At 39.6% G+C, this 22,298-nt stretch overlaps 1 protein-coding gene and 1 long non-coding RNA gene across 3 annotated transcripts in view; one reads left to right on the top strand and one right to left on the bottom strand.

Annotated features, from left to right (window-relative positions):
• The window catches only part of LOC146492914 (uncharacterized), a 236,268-nt gene extending 234,136 nt beyond the window's left edge, over window positions 1–2,132 (top strand). Inside the window, exon 2 of the long non-coding RNA XR_014871767.1 lies at window positions 1–2,132. This is a non-coding gene — a long non-coding RNA (uncharacterized LOC146492914).
• The window catches only part of LOC146492926 (interferon-induced very large GTPase 1-like), a 26,664-nt gene continuing 6,085 nt past the window's right edge, over window positions 1,720–22,298 (bottom strand). For both annotated transcript variants that reach the window (XM_085147534.1, XM_085147532.1), the window contains exons 5-6: window positions 9,345–9,446; window positions 1,720–9,235 (exon numbers count right to left, since the gene is read on the bottom strand). In XM_085147534.1, the coding sequence (XP_085003660.1) occupies window positions 4,535–9,235; window positions 9,345–9,446 (4,803 nt within the window). In that variant the 3' untranslated portion in view covers window positions 1,720–4,534. The remainder of the gene's footprint in view (window positions 9,236–9,344; window positions 9,447–22,298) is intronic.

Raw genomic sequence — 22,298 nt, forward strand, 5'->3', positions numbered from 1 at the left:
GAAGCAAGAATGAGTTGAGTAAAGTTTGACTTATATGACTGTTTTGTTTCGCTTAATGTGCCTTATGTATGAAAACAGACCTGTTCATCGACAGTGCATCTTATAATCCAGTGCGCCTTATGGTCCAAAAAATACGGTAACTGTTTCAGTTAACACAGCTCCAATATGAACAATTTATGACAGACATAACCCCCCCAAAACACATACTTACAGTAAGCACATGGTAAATCCATTGTAGTCTGTCCAACTGAGCCTGCCTTGTATCAGCACAACCACTACCAATGCCACACTTACATTGCTGAGTACTCCGCCATCTAGTGGAATGTATTATGAGTACATGAAAACAATGATTAGAATAAAATGTGCTTACATAAGTAGGTCCAGCTGTAGATCAGAGGAATAGGAAAGGATTTGTAAATGTGTGTATGTTTTAGGTTGGTTTAGCTATAGGCCTGAGAGTGTGTGTAATTGTGTAGAGAGAGAGGAATTTATTGACAGTGGGGGTCTGCCTGTCAATAAAGAAAATAGGAAGCCACAATTGGGAGATGCTAGGACTGTATAGGAAAAAAAGAAGTTTGTTACCCTTGTCCCTGAATGTAATAAATGCTCATGACTGTCAAAACTCAAAAGTAGAATAACAGGAGGCCAATGGCCCATGGAAACTGCCAAATGGAAGTAGAGTAGGGGTCTTAGTTTGCTGTAACTTGGGGGTGAGAGGAGATGGCCTTTTTATGACCAGCAGGAAGTCACATGTACAGAGACATGCACATGCACATGCATGCATACACGCACATGCACTCAGTGCTCGCACAAACACACATAAACACAATGTTTTAGGTTTACAATACACTAGGGGTGCAACGATACACAAAATTCACGGTTCGGTTCGGTTCGATACTTTGGTGTCACGGTTCGATATTTTTTCGATACAAAAAAATGTTCATGCCTTTTTAATTTGTCATTTATTAAATTTTCACGGCACATTCTGCACCACATCTCTGTGCGTTCATCATTTGTTTGAAGCCAGCTCACCTCCTGCAACCACTTTTCCGAGAATACGCGCTTCTTTTGTGGTTCGGACTCCTGACATTTCTTTAGAGGTGGAGGAACACCAAAGTAATTGCTTAAAGGAGCTTGCTTCTTCGACATCTTTAAGAGTTCTAAACAAATGTCTGTCCTCCTCCTGAAAATCTTATGTACGCAAACACGTGTTGCAACTTCTTATCTGGTGCGCGTTTTTTATTTTGACAGCGAATGCGCACCTGCGGACCACTTATGTGCAGCCCTGGTTATTTAGCTCGTCATATTGCAGCCACAGAAATTCTTTTGTCCATGAAACCATAAAGCTGCACTTTCTTTTTGCCTTATAGTCTGATTTGTCATAACTTTTCCGTTTTGTGGTAAGCTTTTCTTTGGCGGTCACTTCTTCACCCTGACCTGTCTTATTTGGCTCAGCAGATCTAAAATATATATCCTGCTGCTTTTACACAGGCACTCACATAACGCTCAGCAATTCTCTGCGCGATCAACCTCTCACATGTTTAAGCTTGCTGCCGGAGATTTCACTTGTCATGTTTGCGTAGTAAGCTAACGATTGATAAGGCGATGTCAGAGGAATTGGTGCGCAAATTATCATCACTCACCAATCAGTGCTGTCGCTCTCTATACACAGTTCGCGCAATTGCAAAGTGAAAGCAAAAAACAAGCGCAAATTCAAACGCGATTTCAATATGTCACATATTGACAGTGGCTCACCGATACCAATGACATAATTACCCAGCTACATTTCCAAAAGAATGCAAAAGCATTGACATATATTTTTCCTTCCTACGATAGGCCGACGGGCAGGGCAGAAAAAGATTTTGGTAGCCCGACTGGAAAAACTGCTAGCCCCGGGACGTTGGGCTAGCGATTTTGCGAGTCCTGTATCTGATTGAGGAATCACTCATCTTTGGAAAAGAGAGTTTATTACAGAGAAATGGCTCTTTCCAAAAATAAAAGCTATATTATACGCTTCTTCTGGGCTATATTCTCAGCAGCATATTAAACATATCAGGTCCCCATAAGGAGAATCATGTGCTAACGGCTGTCTAAATGACTCGGTAAAGTTTGTAGCATGCGTGCTTGTTGTTTTTGTCTGCTTCCACTTGGTCTTTGCACTAGGATGATGTCGGCGTAAATGTGCAGTCATATTCGTTGTGTTCCCACTAGTGCTGTCAGCGTTAATCTCGTTGAAATGTCGTTAACGCCACAACACGGCAAATCTCCATTAATGAGCTACCGTGGATCGCCCCGTGCATGGGGCTGGATGGCCAACACGTTAACGAGCTAACTGCGCTAACACACTAATTCCCACCCATGTAATTGAGCATTGCTGGCACATCCAACATACTGTTTTACTTTAGCCCATGACGCGCTTACCTTCAGGGTCATACGTCACATGAAAACTAAAATAGTTCCAAACGCCAGATCTGAATGAGGGTGGGGGAGGTTCAATTTGCCATGTTGCAAGGAGAGCTTAACTTCTGTCTGCTAGCTTGCCCTGCGCTCAGTGAATCTGCGTTCGACTACTCCGCCTAGGCTGCACTGTCAAGCGCAGATCCACTGAGCGCTCAACACAGACAGCACCGTCAGAAGGAAAGTTGATAAAATAAATTAAAAATTCTGTATTGTTCGATACATATGCGTACCGAACCGAAAGCACTGTATCGAACGGTTCAATATCGATACGAGTATCGTTGCACCCCTACAATACACCATGTGAATTTTACGATGGGGGGTCGCTTCTATAAAACTGTTGCTAACAGACAAAGAGTTGAGATCTACAGAGGAATTGCCGGGCCCTGTACATCTCCCTTCTAAAAGATGAATAACTGATTGAAGATGAATAAAAGGATTGTGAGGAAACTACTGAGTTCCGGTATCTTCTCTGATGGCCTCAGGAATAAAAAGAACTGGGGTTAAACTGCTTTACGTGACAGTACTCAGCAATTTAAGGTACAGGTACAGCCTGAGAGAATACTCGAGCGTGTTAGCCCTGAGCTCAGGGCTGATTTATTAAATTAACTTGTTTACAGACAACTCTCCACACACATTTGCTGATCCGCCATGGCAGAAGTATAGCAAAAGTGAAAAGAAGGTAACTGAACCTTATCTACAAATCTGATCACACAAACAGCCAGTTGGCATAATTTTGCAGAGAGCTGTCAAATTTGTTTCAGCTGTCATTTTTAGTTGTTGTTGGTTTGTGGCTGCTCCACATCAGTGCAATTTATGAAATATAAGGTAAGGCATTCAATGTTGTACACAATGAGAAAATTATAAGCGATTAAAAGGAGAAGAAGCATAAACTATTTTATTATTAAAGACATGGACAACAAAAGATTGTTCAAACTGTTGACAGTTGTCTTTTTTCACTTGACTAAACATGTTAAAAAACATTGCAAAGAATAACAAATTTTAATAATTATTCCAGTGCTGAGACACAGAAATAGTTAAGATGGAATAAAAGTCTAATTAAACAAAATTCAGTGTGGATATAACTGGTTTACATGAAATTAGCATGAGACAGTAAACAGATCTCAAATCATATATCCATAAAAATAATCTTTAATCTAAACATTGAATGTAAAATTAAACTAAAAAATTACACCAATAAAATACAAAAGACGCCAATTTTGTTGTGGTTTCAGATGCAATGTTTGAAATTCATGATTCAAAGAGTGCTAACACTTGTTATTGAAGAAATGTGGCATGATTCATGAAACTCATCTAATAACACTAGTTACAAACACAAACTATTCTTAATAAAACACAAGAACTAATACTACACACAAGTGATAAACTGGATATTTTCTGAACTTCAGCATAATCAGATTTAAAATATATGAATTTTAAAAACACAACACGAGGCAGATTCAAATCATCGAAGGACCTTTAACACAGTTTAATGTAATGTAAATATTTTAGATCAAAAAGAAATACCTTTTTATTTATTTGAATTAATTTTACGTCAAACCTCAAACATTAGAAACATAAAGAAAAAGTCAAAGTAAAAAATTACTGAATATCATCATATAATTTGCATGTTACAGTTTTCATTATTATTGCCATCATTGTTTCCTGGATCAAAATGGGCCTTTAGGTGGTTAACTATGCATGTCTTTTATGCAAGATTGGTCCATGTACATTTAGAACATCGAGACGGTTAACTTGTTTGACAGCAGTTTTTACATTTTGTTTCCTTTCATTTTTGATTATTTGATAAGCAAAAATGTTTGTTATCCAATTAACAAAATTTGGTTAAAAATGTATTTATCTGGAAAATACTCTGAAAGTCTAGATGGAAGCACAGTAAGAATGTGACTTTTGTTTATCCCTTTGTATTTTTTAGAAGTCACTCTTTTCTGTGAATAGTTTACAGACTTTCCTTTTTCTCACTCAGACAAGATCAGACCATCACAGCTGGATTCACGAGTTATTAGCTGAAAACAAGTATCATTATTTTCAGCAGATTTGAAGTTTTTTTGGCTCATTAAAACATTTCATCCAGACTTTTAATGGCTTCCTCTGTAGTTATTTTTTTCCATTGATCTGGAATCTCTCCTCTGCCCTGGAACTTTTTCCCATAGTGATTTTCCAGTTGTGTTTTAAATTGACAAACAAACCATTTCCAATATGCCAGTTTAGACCCATGAGGGGTGATGCTCCAGGTCTTATACAGTAGACCAGCAGTTTTGTACTGTTTGTAGGGAATGGCTTCCTTTGAATCAAACCTAGGGTAAAAACTGCCATCACTTGCAACATTTGTTGTGCAGAAGTTGACAGTGAGCTCTACTGTACCTCTATAGTGCCATCCTTCTATCCCAGAGGGTCGATGAAAAGGAGTGCTGTGGTCATCAGGACTGTGATCTTTCATGGTGTTGGTACAAACAGCTGCACAGAATGGACACTCTACCCAGCAGCAGTTACAAAGTTGATCAATGAGGATTTCTTCAGGCTTCCGCCTGGATTCATTCAGCTTATCCAGTGACAGGCTGCTCATGTTCTCAGTGATGGATGTAAATCCTTTTTCTATCTCTTCCTTGAGAAAGTGAAAATCATTTATGTTGCTGAAGTTTACAGAACGAATGTAATAAAATGTCAGCTCATCCTTTAGGACATTAGAAAATTCCTTCAGCCACATATCTGTGTCTCCTCTCTGATTTTGGACCTTTTGTGTTGCAGTAAATAAAGCCTGAGTCACACTTGTTTTGATTTCATCAACATTTTTCTTGAGTATATTCACAGCTTCATCTTTGTGACTCATGTAGATGTATTTCTGTACTTCTGTTTTAATGAAAGCTTCTGTTTGTTTCCTTGGATTTCTGATGTAGGTGATGAAATCATCAAAGTCTTTTTTCTCAGCGAGTGACTTCAACACATGTTTCTCCAAGTTCAGTCTGTTCCCACTGAATGCTGGGAAATTACACCTCATCCTTCCAGCAAGATCAATGGCAGTCTTATTGTAGGCAGCTTCAACAGTGGACGCTTTCAGCTTTTCACAGATCAGCTCTCCAAGCACAACAGCAGATGAGTTTTCTTTACAAAAGCTTCTAAAAACTGTGTAATACTGTGTTTTCTTGCTTTCCAAATAAGTGATTGGATCATTGTTCATTTTAAATTTCTTGTGTGACTCTAGAAGCCAACTCTCTGCCCTGTAGAACACATACAGCAAGAGATCAACTTTAAACTCCTTGTTTAAAGTGAATTTCTTCTCTGACAGAAATTTATGCAGTTTTTTTGTCACATTTTTGGCCATTTCTTGCAAATATGTTGGTGTGTAGCCTGTTGCAGCTACAGTTTTGTTTTTGATTGCACCAAGTGACTCGTTTTCCCCTTGATTAATGAATGATCTGATGTGTTGCTGTTCTTCATAGGAGAAAGCACCTCTTGAAGTATATTTTTTGTAAGTGTCAACCAACAGATTACCACCTGTCTTCATATAGCCTGAATAATCACCAACGTGTGATATTTTCTTGTATCTGCCACTTCTTTTACATTTATCTATGAGAGCTGACTCAAAACCAAGTTCTTGAAGGATAGTTAACTGATCTTGTTTCAAGTTGATGTCTTCAACAGGTTTTGTATCTGCTGTTAATTCAGTAACCCAGCCGCTCCAAACAGAGCTGAACTGTCGTTGAAGCTCTTCTTCATCTTTGGCCTTATCCTTCAGTTTCTGAGCGAGCTCTTTGCTCTTCTGTAGCAGTTTGTTCTCAAAGTCTGATTTCTTCTCATCCAACTTTTTACAAGCTTTCTTCTGCTGGATAACTCCGTCCAGTTTTCTATTCACTCTGTTCACTTGTTCATCATGAAATTCCTTAATTTTTATTTCAAATCGTCCTCTCCACTGAGCCAAGATCTCTCTGTCTTTGTCATCCTCAAAGTAGTTTGTCAATTCTTTTCTGACTTCTTCATATGTTTTGCTTGTTTCTTCAAGAAGATAAGACTTTTCAACCTCATCAAGTTTTCCATTTTCAATTCTGTTATGAAGTTGGTTTTCAATGGTCAACATGTTGCTCCTCAGGGTCCAGGTCCAGTTCCCATACTGGACTTCCAGTTGTCTGTAAACTGCAATTTCAAGTGTGTTTTTAAAACTGAAAACAAAATTTTCATTCAGCAGTGCAGTCCACAGGTCCTGGATTTTGGTTTTGAACTGTGAGAGAGTGATCCCAGCAGACTTTGAAGCTTTAGAGAGGATGGTGTTCTTCACTTCCTGGATGCTCTCACTGTAACCTGGATTTGGAGGAGCCATGGGTGGACTGCCCTCCCACAGCTGGCCACAGTATTTCACATCTTTCTGAACATCAAATTCAATGACATCACTGAAGCACTCTGCATCACAAACTTCCTCTTTGGCAGCTAGTTTGGCCATCTGGTCCAGTTTTTCCTGCAGGCGTCTCTTTCCATCCATGTTTTTCTCTGCTGCTGCAACATCTGTGACATTCTGGTGAACAAACACACAACTGGGAGAAAGTTTAACTTCCTTCATCCTCATGAAAGCCTGAACAACAATCTGCAGAATGTCTTGCATCTCAGACGGATTCTCTCCAAAGATGTTGATCAGTGTCAGGTTTCCCAGACCAACAACAAGTGTTGCCAGTTCATTGTCATGATGAAGAGTGTTGTTACCTTCTACCTCAAGAGCACGCAGTCCTTCAGTGTCCACCACTAGAACATAGTCAAACTTCAAGTCTTTCTTCATCTCCTCTGATACTTTGAGCAGCTGCATGAAGGCACCTTTGGTGCACCTGCCAGCACTCACTGCAAACTGCAGCCCAAACATGGTGTTCAGCATTGTTGATTTTCCACTGCTTTGTAGGCCCAAAACTGACAACACAAAAACTCTCTGGTCCCCCAGTTTCTTGATGACTTCTTCTAAAAGACTGGAGATCCATGTTAAAGGCACATGACCTGCATCACCATCCATCAGCTCCATCGGGTGTCCTGATATCATCAGCTGTGCAGCCAGCTCAGGGTATTTAGAGCAGTCAGTGTGTCTGCTCTCTCTTTGTGTTGTTTTATGGGCTTCATAGATCTGACCCATTTCTCTGAAGATGTGCTCCAAACCAAAAGTTACAGACTGAAGTTTCTTTGATATGTCTTCAAGTTCAGTTTGTTTTTTTAATACCAGATCTGATTTGTCTCGCTTGTTCTTCAAAGCCAAGACCTCAGACCACTTTTCATCATAACTTTGGAGAATTGAAGAAAGATCATCTGTGCAGAGGGCATCTATGAAGATCTGAGTCCATTTTAGGAAATACTTTTTTTCTGTTGGCGGCAATGATGAGAAACTTCCAGTGAACAACTCCATCAGTTTACTGGAGGAAGCAGCACATTGTTTCTGACGTATGTTCATCAGTTTTTCTTCCTTTTTACTTTTGTCCTTTTCAATGTCTCCTCTGAGATGAAACAGTTCTCTGTGTATTTTGCTCCACTGATGCCACAGTTGGCCTTGACAAGGGAGAAATTCATCTTTGATCTTTGAGACATCCATGTTATCCTTTTCAAGCAGATTGATTATTTTCATAGCAGAGGATTTCCCTCTTTGACAGGCTGGGTCAGTTTCATCCACTCTGATTCCAGAGAGCTCAGCCATGGTTTCAAGCTGGAAGGATGGTTTCAAGATGGGACCATCAAGAGAAGACAAAACTTCTCTGATGATCTTCTTCAGGTCTTCAGATACATCTGTGTAGCTTTTATCTTTGAGGCCCATTATGTACTTTCCATTTTTTCTCTTAACAGCATCACGACTGTCATTAAGAGTTAGACAAATGAGAGGCTTATGAGACTTAAAAAGAGATGATATAAGTGATCTTTCTTCATTGCTTTGTAGAGATTTCACAAGAAAAATATTGGTGGAGGATTTTTCAATCAGTATGTCACGCTGTTTTTCAGTCAACAGAGCATCACCATGAAGATTACAAAATGCAATGCAGTCATTGAAGGCATCATTGGGTTTTCCAGCAGGGCAGTACCAGGCAATCTCTGCCACACCATCCATCAAACAGCGAAACTTGGTGCTTCCTGGGCAGTTTCTGTGGAAAAAGGTGTCGTGACGGTTGTTGATCAAAGTGTTCATCAGCTGAGATTTAGACACTGACAAAGAACCCAGACGGAAAAATGACACCAAGGGTGTTTCAGCTTTGTAGACTGGATCACTCTTCATGGTGACAATGTCTGAATCAGACTGAGTTACCTTCCAGGTTTTTGTTATTTCTCTGAATGTCCACAGAGGAAACTCAATATCCATTGTGAATGGGTCAGGAACAAGCAAAGGTAAGGCATACTGACACTGAGAAAGCTTTGTAATCATCATCTGTTTAAGGAAGCTGTCTGAGCAGTGAAATACTGCCATCTGAACGTCCATTGGATGCACACATGCCTTCTCTTTCTTATTTGTGTCTACAGTGGTGTTCAAGAAATCCTCCAGATCACTGTCATCTAGCTCTGTGTCATCAGACACTGTGGTCACCTCAGGGCTGTCTCGTCTTACAGGAATATATCTGGCCGTGTAGTCCAACATTATCAGCCTGTGGAGAAAAGTGTGAGCTAGATCTATCTCAGATGTTACATGGTCCGTCTGTTTCCCAGGTGGACGTATTTGAAGAAAATCTGCCGGTGACAATTTGTGTTGAACTTTGTCTTGAAGGTAAAGTCTGTCAAGCAGTGTCTCAGTTTCTGTTTGACTCAACTTCTACAAATAACAAATAAAGAGGTACTATATGTAATTAAAATACAATGTCATTTGGCAGAACAGAGTAAATACTTATTTTGATCTTTTGAATAAATGTTTATTCTCCTACCTTTCCACTCATGTAATCATCTGTGGTTTCTGCAGGATAGCATGAACCAGATTCAAATGCATTTCTGTCTTGGTCATCAATGTGGTCATCCACTGGACCACTCTGAAAAAGTAATAAAAGTAAATTTAGCTTATCAGGTTAATACCACTGACATATTTAACAACGGGTTGAAAAGGTCTTGCTTTGTATTTTAATGAGAAGACAGTAAACCATTTTAGAATAGACTTGACAGACATTTATATATTATAACATTTCTAGTCTTATTATCAACTGCATCAATACCTATGCTGATTTTACAATAACCAGTTAATCTAATATGTGTGATCATAAACCTAAAATACAGTTGGTTGTCATAGGACAGAGGAAACCACTTCACTTCACTGTTATTATAATCAAGTGATGTGAGGATTACTAAACTGCTGTATTCCTTCTCCTTATTTTCAGACTTCATAAAAGTCAGTGTGTGAAGGAAATCATTGTAGCCCTTAAATGCTGTTCATATTTCAACCATAACTGACCTGAACCATCACAGTGTGTTTTCCCTGATGATACTTTTTTACACCAAATTCTGATCTACAGACCTATTTAGAGTGTATAAGCAGACCATCTGACATTCACAAATGGATGGCTAATCCTTTATAAATGTTTCAACAAGCAATGCTTGAATAATGCTTGTTTTTGGAGAAAAAAATGTTATCATACAATACAAACAGCATAATAATTTTTTTATTAAAAACTGTTAAACTGTGTCCTCCCTGCTATTTTATATTTAAAAAAAAATACTCACAACTTTCATTAATAGTTATCAATGGCAATTGAACATTAATTAACGCTTAGAACATAAAACAAGCAAATCCTTAAGGTCTAGTCTGTGCATTCACAGCATTGGCAGGAAACTCTGTGTGTGTGAGTGTGTGCGTGCGTGTGTGACTTGCACAGGTGTTTGCCACAATCACTGAAATAGCCCAGCTCCATTTTATAGTCTTGTGACTCTGAATCTGTAAACAGACTCAATTCGTTTATTTTTACATGACTTGGTTACATTGCAGAGGCAAATGTAATGTGCTTACATTTATGTAACTTTGTTAACTCACTAGTCATGCTCAATTTAGAATAACCAATTAACCTACTGACATAAATGTCTTTGGACTGTGGGAGGAAGCCTGAGTATCCAGAGGAACCTGATGCAGGTGCAAGGAGAAGATGGAAACTCAACATAAGATATCTATGTGATAAGATATCACATAAATATAATTCTGTGTCAAGGCACATTCTCTTAAATGTGCCTTATATAATCACTCCTATGTTTATTTACTATTACACTGTTTGAAGATTCCCCCATGATTCTTCAAAGACCAGCAGGTGCCTTTTTGTGGTAGGAACACAGACAGTTTTCATGACAGTGTCATGTCCCCCATGACCTCTGCCACCACTGTGTGATTAAAAGTGCACACAGACATGGTGTGTATGGCTTCATACTTTCAGATATGTCCCAGATTCACAGTTTCAGTTTCTGTGAAACCAACATGTCTGAAACAGTTTCATAGTTTCAAACACATATAAGATGAGAAGAACTTTATTTATCCCGAGGGAAATTCTTTTGTCCTGCACATGCTCAATGCAGCAAGAGAGACAGAGGACAAAGGAATAAGATATACAATATATACAATAAGAATAGTAGTACAGAGTAATATACAGTAGGATAGTGCAAAATATAATATCAAATAACTCTAATGAAGTAACAATATAACTATAATCTGAAAAATAAATAACTATCAGTGCAGGTGATTCTAAAAAGGTGACATAGTATTGTGTAATGATTAAAAGAGAGTAGCAGCGTATGATGGCGAGATGAAACAAACATTTGCTAAAATACTGTTGGGTGATATTGCACGGTCTGAATGGGAACAGAACATATCTGACAGAAGCCCAGAGAAGTGTCAATGTTGACTCTGAAAAACCTCAGTGTATCTGTACCATAACATAAAAACATAAAATAAAAATTCAAAATATTTAATTTTTTGTATTTTAGGTCTTTTTAGGAAAAGTCATCAGATTTAAGCATAGAGAATGACATTTAGGGAATCTTACTACTATCAAAATAGGTTAAACAGTGTGTAAAAGTTAAACCAGACCAGGTGAGTATTATAAACAAGTAGAAAGACAGAAAAAGCACTTTGGTGGTGATTTTACATAACTTGAGGATTTCAAATACTCAAGGATATTGCTGGGGTGGCTGAACTGTTTTATTTCTCTTGTGACTTTTCATGTCTTTTCTCTACTCTTTCTACACACTCTTGTCTCTTGTCTTCAATACTGCAATGTACTACATAAACATACAGCACAGACACAGACATGCCAATGTACAGCACAGACAGATACACACACACAAATGTTTAGTGAACATTCAACATGGGGATGTATGTCGAGTTGGTTCAGGGAAAAGAGGCTTAAAATTATTAATCAGTTAAATGACTTACAGGCAGACACTGTCTTTCTCCAAGACACTCATATTTCCAAAACATCTGAACACATACTTACTTCTCCACCTATGCAAATTTACTGTTTATAAGATTTGGGGAAACCTGCAGTCAGCTGAGACTGAAGAAGTCACTCGGATGAGTGATGAAACGTTTCGCCCACAAAACGCTACGTCCAGATAAACAGAATCAGCTTTTGGAGATCACTTCTCCACAGTTCCCTCACACGTTCTCAGCCGCTTACAACTCAAAAAGGCGCAGCCATAATAAGTAGCAGAAAAAATTCACTGTTAGCCACACTGAAACAGCTTAGGAGAGAAGTTTATCTTTGGGGGCTTTATTCCTGGGCTGCTGCCGGTAAGATACGCCTGAAACTTGTCGGAGCTGGAGTAATCCCCACAACCCCCGATGTTTACCACCTGAGCTGTCATCTGAAAGCATGGAAACCCACGGCCGATCGCGGCAGGAACCCTGATTTGCTGTTCGCCTTACGGCATTCTCAGTCTCTGTTCCAGGCTACTCTACACGTCTCCCTGTGGGTCGCAAACTTAAAATGATGTTAATTATTGCCCGCTCAATTGCCAACAAGTCTTATATCTTAAATGACTTGTTTTGCGCAGAGAAGCTTGATTTTATGTTTATTTCAAATATTCGAAATCTGGGAGTAATATTTGATTCTTCTCTGGGCCTGGACTCACATGTAAAATCCCTGTCTCGTTCCTGTTTCTTTCATTTAAAAAACACTTCTAAACTGCAAAAAATGGTCTCCTTAGCTGAACTGGAAAAAATTGTTCATGTATTTGTGTCATTGCGTTTAGATTATTGTAATGCCCTGTTTACCAACTTGGACAAATCATCTCTTTCTCGCCTCCAAGCTATACAAAATGCAGCGGCCAGGCTACTAACACGTTCTAGCAAACGTGTTCACATTACTCCTATTTTATATTTCTTACATAGGCTCCCAATTGATTTTAGAATTCGTTTTAAAATTCTTGTTTTAACATACAGAGCACTAAATGGCCAGGCCCCAGAATATTTATCCAAGCTTCTTACAAAATGCATTGCTGCACGTCGTCTCCGCTCACAGACTCAGAGTTTGTTAGTTGTTACCTGTACACAACTGAAGACCAAAGGTGACAGAGCCTTTCAGTCTGTGGCACCAAGGCTGTGGAACAGTCTACCACCATAACTACGTTTGGTTGACTCTGTGGAATCATTTAAAAAGCAGTTAAAACCTTTTCTTTTTAAACAAGCCTTCTGTTGATCAACGCTTTTTAAATTTTACATTTTTTATTTACTTTTAACATTTTATATTGTGTATACTGTCCATTTTGTTACTTAACTTTCTGTTTATTTTAATCTCTGTGTACAGTGCTTTGTGACGGCCTGTCTATGAAAAGTGCTTCATAAATAAACTTTACTTACTTACTTAAGCGTGGCCGGACAGCGGTATCACGGGACTGTGGGGGAAATTTAAGTGGAGGGGAGACATTATACTATTTTTGAATAGTGAATATTTATTCCTGTGGGCAGGGTTTGTAGCATATTGAGAAGGTTCTTTTTATTGTATAAGGGTATTTTAAAGTGGTGTTTGTAATCCTGGTTTTCTTCCTCCGCTGGAATAAATGGGTGTGTTTAAGACCTCTTTAGTCTATATGCCCTGCGCTGATTCAATTGCTCCCCTCCTCTTTGTATGTGAACGAACTTTCTGGTGGACATTTAGATCTACCAGCCTTGGCAGCTACAATTATGCCTTCTATACATCAGTACACCACTCACAATCTCAGGCTACTTTTTAGCTGGCAACTCCATTATGATGGATATTACAGAAACTCAGATTCATTCTTTCACTGTCAGTGATCATGCAAGTATCTATCTCTCTGGGATAGTCAGAGTCAGGCCTCCAATTTGGAGCTGGAGATTTAATACATCATTACTTCAAGAAAAACATTTCATTAATTATTTCAAAAAGGAGTGGGCAATGTGTTGAGAAAATAATGCCAGGAATATCACCATGTGTTCTTTGGGAAGCAGGACAGGTAGTAATTTACTGTTCTCATAAAAAATGTAATTTAAAAAAATGTTTGTATTATAACTGAAACAAATAAAATCATTAGAAGCCGCCTATACTGCCTCATCACAAAAACATTTAATTAACAACCTGACAAAGTAGAATTAAATGAAATAATTAACAAGTCAAAACAATTTCTGATGCAAAGGCTGCATTTGAAGATCTTTGAACATGGTAATAAATCTGAAAAATTCTTTGCTAACCAGTTAACAGTAAATAAAGAAAGAACAACTATTAATTCTATCAAGGATTTGGCTGGAAACATTACTCATGCTCCAAATAAATATTTTAAAGACTTTTATGAAGCTTTATACTTAACACAGATTAATCCACTTGATGTTGAATAATTTTTTAAACTATATAAATCTACCAAAATTAAATAAAGAACAGATTGTGGCTCTGGATTCACCTCTTCAATGTCTGAATTCCATGAAGCCTTACAGCATTTTCCAGACAATAAAGCTCCAGGTTTTCCAGCAGAGTTTTAAAAAGAATTTCAGTGTAGCGCTTTTTCTTTTTTTTTTTAAGAATTGTCATTCAAATTCAGAACAAATCCATTTTTGACCAGGTTATGTACACCACATTCCAAATTATTATGCAAATGATATTTTTCACTGATTTTCCTAAATAGTCGATGCAAGTGACAGTCAGCATAATTTCGAGTCATCAACCATTAGAGTATAATTCAAATGTTACTGAACAAACCTCCCAATGAAAACAGTATTTTTTTTTAAATACAAAACTTAAAATGCAATGTTCCAAATTATTACGCACAACAGTTTCCAAACATTTTATTAGTTGCAAAGAACTGAAAATGGTCATTTGTTGAATTTGCAGCATTAGGAGATCATATTTACTGAAATCAAAAGCTATTTTAATCAAAAACATCTTAACAGGTCAAGTTACATATTAACATAGGATCCCTTATTTGATAGCAGTTTCACAGTTCTTGTATCCATGGAACTTGTGAGTTTTTGGACAGTGTCTGCTTTAATGTCTTTGCAGGATGTCAGAATAGCCTCCCAAAGCTGCTGTTTGGATGTGAACTGCCTCCCACCCTCATAGATCTTTCACTTGAGGATGCTCCAAAGGTTCTCAATAGGATTGTGGTCAGGGGAGGATGGGGGCCACACCATGAGTTTCTCTCCTTTTGTGCTGATAGCAGCCAAAGATGCATAGGTATTCCATGTAGCATGAGATGGTGCATTGTCATGCATGAAGATGATGTTGTTGCGAAAAGCACAGTTTTTCTTTTTGTACCATGGAAAAAGTGGTCAGTCAGAAACTCCACATACTTTACAAAGTATAACCATCAGGGACCCTAAAGGGGCTGACCAGCTCTCTCCCCATGGTTCCAGCCCAAAACAAGACTCCACCACCTCCTTGCTGATGTCGCAGCCTTGTTGGGACATGGTGGCCATCCACCAATCATCTACCACTCCATTCATCTGGACCATCCAGGGTTGCATGGCACTCATTAGTGAACAAGACTGTTTGAAAATTAGTCTTCATGTAGTTCTCTGCCCACTCCAGCCGTTTCTGCTTATGAGCAGGGGTGGCCGAATAGAAGGTTTATGCATAACTGCAAGTCTCTGGAGGATCCTATACCTTGATGTTCGCGGGACTCCGGAGGCACCAGCAGCTTCAAATATCTGTTTGCTGCTTTGTAATGGCCTTTTAGCAGCTGTTCTCTTAATACTATGTATTTGTCTGGCAGAAACCTTCCTTTTGTGCCTTTATCTGAATGAGCCCATGTGTGCTGTGAGTCAGCCATAGATCTCTTAATAGTACAATGATCATGCTTAAGTTTTCGTGAAATGTTTAAGGTTTTCATTCCTTATCCAAGGCATTCAACTATTTCACGCTTTTCAGCGGCAGACAGATCCTTTTTCTTTCCCATTTTGCTTGAAAATGGTGGTCTGCTTAATAATGTGGAACATGTTTTTCCTTTAATTGGGCACACCTGGCAAACTAATTATCACAGGTGTCCAAGATTGATGATCTAAAGAGCCCTAAGACACAATGCCATCAATGACTTTAATTGAAAAACGACACTTAAATACAATTTGCATAATAATTTGGAACGCGGTGTAGTACTTCAGGAACCAGTTTTCAGTTTGGATTCAGGAGACAGACACTATCTCTACTTTTAAGATTAGACTTAAGACTTTCCTTTTTGCTAAAGCATATAGTTAGGGCTGGATCAGGTGACCCTGAATCCTCCCTTAGTTAAGCTGCAATAGTTCTAGGCTGCTGGGGGATTTCTGTGATGCATTGAGTGTTTCTTCTTCAGTCTCCTTTTTCACTCACTATGCGTTTATACACCTCTTTGCATTTAATCTTCGCACCACTTTCTGTTTACCATGAATGGGAGTCAGCTATGTCTCAGTGAACCACAGAATCTTGCAGTCCCTCATGACACGTTGGAAGGTGACTCTTGCCCTCAGATCGTCTAGTTTGTTCTCCAACGACTGTACATTAGCTAGTAGGATACTGGGCAGTGGTGCATGGAACGACTGCTGCCTCAGTCTGTTCCGAACGCCAGCACGTTTACCCCAGCGCTTCTTTGTTTTTCGCCTTGGCTGAGCATCCTGTTCATTGCTGTTGTCCGCGCTGCGCAGTATCTCAGTCGGCCAGGACGGGTTGGGTTTAAAAGTTTCCAAGGTTACCAAGGTTGTGCAAACTTATTACCGATATTGAGAAGTGATCTACTGTTGTAAACTATAAAACTAGAAGATTTTGGAATTTATAACAAAGCAATAAATAAGTAAAAAAATAAAAAGGTACATAGTCCTTGCGGAGCGGTCAGGAAGGCAACAGAATGCTTTCAGTTCACACTGAAAGCATTTTGAGCCTTGATACGTGCTGCCAAACCAGGTGTTGTGCCAAGGTACGTATCCCCAACAAAATTTGTTCCCCCTGCGTTGCAAGCATTCATTGGGCACGGAGTACGGATCCAGTTTACTCCGCCTGCATTACAGACAATTAGACTTGGAAGTAGTGATGTTTTAGTTTTGTGAAAAAGTGAAAAGTGAGTGTCGTTACACTACCATTCAGTTTGAGGGTTACAACAGAAAATTATATATTTATTGTTCTCACGTGGTATCGGACAGGATTATTTTAACAAATGAAGGACATTTTGCCTGATAATTATTTTTATCCTCCTGTAACTTTACTGTATAAAGAGCTAAAACCTCCAAAGTTTCTGGAGTAGTTAGTCGTTATAAGAAGTGTTTGTGAACTAAAAATCAAGTATGTGGGATACTGTTTGTCCGTGGTTTAGACAGGTGGAAGAAATTGTGGCAGGATCACCCTGACCTATTTGTATCCCAGTATAACTTCACTGTAAAAAGAGCGAACATCTCCAAAATTTCAGTAGTTAGTCGTTATAAGAAGTGTTTGTGAACTAAAAATCAAGTATAAACGTACCCCTTGTCCATGATTGGAGAGCCCAGTGTGTGCTCCCGATGCACGGGAAACAAATTCTGTCTGGGATACCTAACTTGGCACAACACATGGTTAAATAGTTTCGTGGTTCGAAAAAAAGAAAAAAACCTATTAAAAGCTCTTTTTTCATAGTTTTGTATAGAAATTACACAAAATTCAGTCTTGGGTTAAATGTCATAGAAACAGCTTACACTGAACTCCATCTTAATAAAAGATGAGTGTCATGAAGTTGTGTTTGCATTTATTTGCACAGCTTTCCACTCTGGATATCTATTTATGTTCAGCTTTATGTATAAAAGGGTCCATTCTATAACCTTTTTTTTTTTAAGTTGTTGAATATTAACATTATTTTGTGCTGATATTGCACTTCTTTTTTCAGAACCAAAGAGTTTTTGAAATCTGCATAAAATTACAATTTAAATTACTTTTTGAATATTACTTTAAATACTTAGATTTAAAGTTCTGCTAAAAGTTTAAATAAAAAGATCGGTATTGCTGAACTGCAAAATATTTTGGGTGCAGTGTATTTTTTGCATACAAGTATAATAGAATAGCTTTAGTGTTTTGTTTTTTAAAATTTTAGTATGAAAATGCGGTAAGATATAAAAAAAAGTTTTATTGATTATAAAATAGACTACAGGGGTCCCTCGCAATAACGCGGTTCACCTTTGGTGGCCTCGCTGCTTCGCAGATTTTTTTGTGCAATTTTGCATGCTTTTTTTTATTACAGCGCATTGTGCGCTGCGTTCTGATTGGCTGTAGACCATTGTCAATCAATCTCGCGCTGTGTCGCCTGTACAGTACAGAATGCGTTCAGCTTGTCAAATTTACATAAATCTTTGATCGCTAGCAGTATGACTCTACAGTGCTGTACTGTGTGCTTGTAAGTTTCCTCCAACAAACACAAAAAGGTCAATGAAACGTTTTGCAACATCAAAGGCACCTGCGGTAGCACCCACAAGGCAGAGGAAGGGGCTTCAGGTAAGAAGTTATGACCTGCAGTCTATCTGGGTCAGATATAAACCAAGTTTAGGTGGAGTTTATTTTCGTTGTGTTGATTTTTTACAGTCAGTTTACAATAACTCTAACTACTAGCTAGCATGACGGAGTTTCTATACAGCTGGGTGGGTGCTATGATGTTACTAATAGTGAACTTTATTTTATTCATAAGGTTAGTTAGTAGAGTTGCCAACCGCCCCTTAAAAAAATGGAATCGTCCCGCATTCAGAGAAAATATTACGCTTTTAATGTTGAGCTGAGAAGGAACGCAGTTTGTCCCGTACTTTAGCTAGAATGGAAAAAGACACAAAGCTGGAGTTATTCTGTGTCTTTATGCTGTCAGCTGCTGCTTCTTCTCTCATTCAATCATGGAACTGATCAATGATCAGTTGATCGGCTTTTCTCTCTTGTTTGTTTATCGCCTACTTTGCGCCAGAAACAGGAAACCAGCGGATGTCTCGCTAAACAACAGCAGTGCGTTTAAGCTTGATCAGCTGTTGTTAGAATTTATTTAATATTAATTTCTAGTATCAGCTGATGTTTGCTGGAGCCACAGCTGTAAAAGCTGCTGGTCATTATGTCGGTTTGGATATCTGGTGAGATGGAAACATGAAGATGAAACCAGGAGATGTCCTTACTGAATCATCAGAGCTGAACAGGTGATGGAGAAACAGGTTTACCTTTTAGGTGACATGAATGAGTTGAAGGGAAGTTATGAACTGTTTCTGAGAGACAAATAACACCAGGATCTGTTTCTAAATAGCTGACAGCTGGTAACTGTGCAGGGGCGGGTCTAGCAAAGTTTTGCCAGGGGGCCAGGTAGGGCATTAACAGGAAAAGGTGGGGCACAAAGAAAAACTTTTCTTTCTTATTATCATTTAAAATAAATAATTATCTGAATCTTACAACCAAAGTTTTTATCTGACGTACAACGTATAGAAATCACACATATACCAACAAGACAGTGTACATCACTGTCACAACAGCGTCTGTTTTCATTCAAAGGCTTTATGGCTTTTCCTACAATACCTGGTGGGCCGGTCTCTTGTCAAAATGCCCGGGCCGATTTTTTGTCCTAGTCCAACCCTGGGCACGACACGCAGTGAATTAATCTGAGAAGGTGCATTAAAAAAAATAAATGGCCGGGCCAGCGGTGCACAACGCAAATGAGCTCGCATACACACATTAGTTGTGCTGCTTCTTAATGACGGTATCTTAGCTAACAACCCCAACTACAAGATTCAACTTGTAATTGGCTAAAAATAACTTAGCCTACTGGTGAGAGGGACGTTGCTAGTTGGCAGTTATTTCAATCGATGTTGAAATTTCCACATTCCGACACTTCAAATGCTTCAGGAGCTGCCCACTCAGCTCAGCCTCAGCACCACAGAAATACACAGATACATCCGTAGACTCGAGACAGAATTCACAATGCGTTTTTGGGACTTTCAGGTGAATGGACCAATGTTTTCTTTTCTGATCAAACCAAAAAGCTTTAATGAGCAGCTGGGTTTGTCTTGCACTAACTGCCTGGACACAGAGGACATCGAAATGCAGCTGATTGAACTGAAAAGCTCGAGTCTTTGGGGTCAAAGTTTGCAGAACTACAGACGCAGCTGGTATCCACAGCTGTGCGTGTTCATGGAGCTTGCATTTTCACCTTCTGGACATCACTACCTGACAAGTTTAACTGTCTTCAGAACATTGCAGAGGCCTTATTGACAGTATTTGGCTCTACATATCTGGGTGAGCAGATTTTCTCTCACATGAGTGTCCTCAGGTAGCCGTCTGAATACTGGACACTTGGAGACCTGTGTCTCTGAGTGGGAGACCAGAGATCACATCAACATGTGTATCCCTGTATTAACAAACATGCCATATTGGCCCAGTTTATTTTTCTTATCATTGTTGTGAGGAGACCATAGATAGCATTTGCATTTTCTGTTGTACAGTTCATTTGCCGTTATGGAGTTCTTGTTATGGATTAAAGTGTCTTTTTTTGTTTCAAAATAGCTGATAACTATTCACTGATATCTGCCAACATCTGCAAACAAATATAATTGTATAAAGTTGTTCTATATAGTGTGTAACTCTTAATATGTGATGCAACCCCTCGCTGAAACTCCCTCCTATGCAATCTGCCTAGTGGAATGACCGCCAGTGAAGACACCATTAATCCCAGCATCTCTAGGCATCTTCTGAATGGGAGATATCTTCCCACCTGAAAAATGCTGGCATGTGATAGCATTTTTTTTTTTACTCTGTCCACCGAGAGACACGCTCTGTACGAATTGGAGTTTAGAGCTATTCCTATGAAAGATATGGCCTGAGCTGGCTGCAGGACACTCTTTTCGTAGTTTATGCTGAAACCCAGAGCCATCAGGTGATCCACTGTGAACCTGGTATGCTCTCTTCCCATTATTTCTGACTCTGAAAGCAGCAGCCATTCGTCTATGTATGTTGCTATGCGGATGCCCCACCTCTTCAGTGGGGCTATGGCTGCCTCTGTGCATTTCACAAATACCAGAGGGCTCAGTGAGAGACCAAACGGCAGGACCTGGTACTCGTACATTCTGCCCTGAAACGCAAATCGCAGGAATTTTTGTGAGGCGGGTAAATAGGGATGTGAAAATATGCATCCTTCAGGTCTACTGATGTAAACCAATCGCCTAGGCGCACTAAATGCAGCAGAGTGGTGGTCGTCAACATCCTAAATTTGTATGACCTCAGATGCTGATTTAGAGTTCTTAAGTCCAGTATCGAGCTGGGATAGGCTCCAGCGCCCCCCGCGACCCTGAAAAGGATAAGCGGAAGCAAATGGATGGATGGATGGATGGAAGTCCAGTATCGGACGCAGTCCCCCTCCCTTCTTGGGCATGAGAAAATACTTTGAGTAAAAGCCGCATTGGCTCTGCTCCTGGGGTATTTCTCGTATTGCTCCCTTTGATAATAAAGTAGATATTTCTTCTTGCAGAATCCTGACTGATTCGCCTTTTGCAAGAGAGAAAAATCACTCTGTGAAATCTGTGAGGGGTGGTTGCGAATTGCAAATGGTAGCCTCGCCCAATGTCCTCACAACCTATTCTGGCGCAGCGAGAGCTCGCCATCTCTCTATTCTTGCTGACAGTGGCCCCAAAGCCAGGCACTCTACAGTACACAGCACTTTGGCTCCCTCTTGTGGCAGAAACTGGTCCTGCGGGCCAGACCCAACTGCGCATGCACGGGTTGCCCGTGCTTGACCAGTGTTCATGAGGCTGGACACCACTGAGGAAATCGACCCTGGTGGTGTCTTGGGGTGTGGGGGCATTATGTTTTTCAGCATATTTTCTGTGTTTTTCACACATTTTTTTCCGTGCCCTTGGCAACATGCCTGGATGCAACAGTTGAGTTTTTAATAAACAGTGTGTTTTTGTGAGACTGTGTCATGCTTGACTCAGCTGAACAGTGTCTCGTTGTCTCTTTGTTGGAATGCGCTCTGCGGGATCCAACTCGAGTCCTGGGCGCTAAAAGATGAAGGCAGAACACACTTCTCAGAACGGGCTCCGGAACTGAGCCATGAAGTGAACTTGGAGCCCGGGCTGGTCTGGCTCCGATCTCCCCGTGGGGGATGTTAGGCAGTCCGCTTCTTCTTGTGGTCCGACTGCTTGGCTGGTGGTGGGGCACCCTGAGCGGCAGCAGGCAGGACATGTTTCCTGGGCCAGTGGGTGAGTTCTCAATCGCATCAAACTACTCCATCACCTGGAGCAAATCAAGAGTTCTGCCTCTGACTTGTAGTTTTCAGAACACCTCCACCACTCTGCTAAAGTGAGATAACATCAGATATTGATGTAGAAATTTTTACGCCAGGCTCTCAGACCTGGTACGGTTGAATCCTGTTCCACTACTAAAACTAGTAGAGGATGATCTTTATTAAACCAAGCAAGTTCTAGGCCCTTGGCTGGACCTAGAACAAGAACT

Source organism: Neolamprologus multifasciatus, chromosome 22 (genome assembly GCF_963576455.1).
Source record: "Neolamprologus multifasciatus chromosome 22, fNeoMul1.2, whole genome shotgun sequence".
Taxonomy (NCBI): domain Eukaryota; kingdom Metazoa; phylum Chordata; class Actinopteri; order Cichliformes; family Cichlidae; genus Neolamprologus; species Neolamprologus multifasciatus.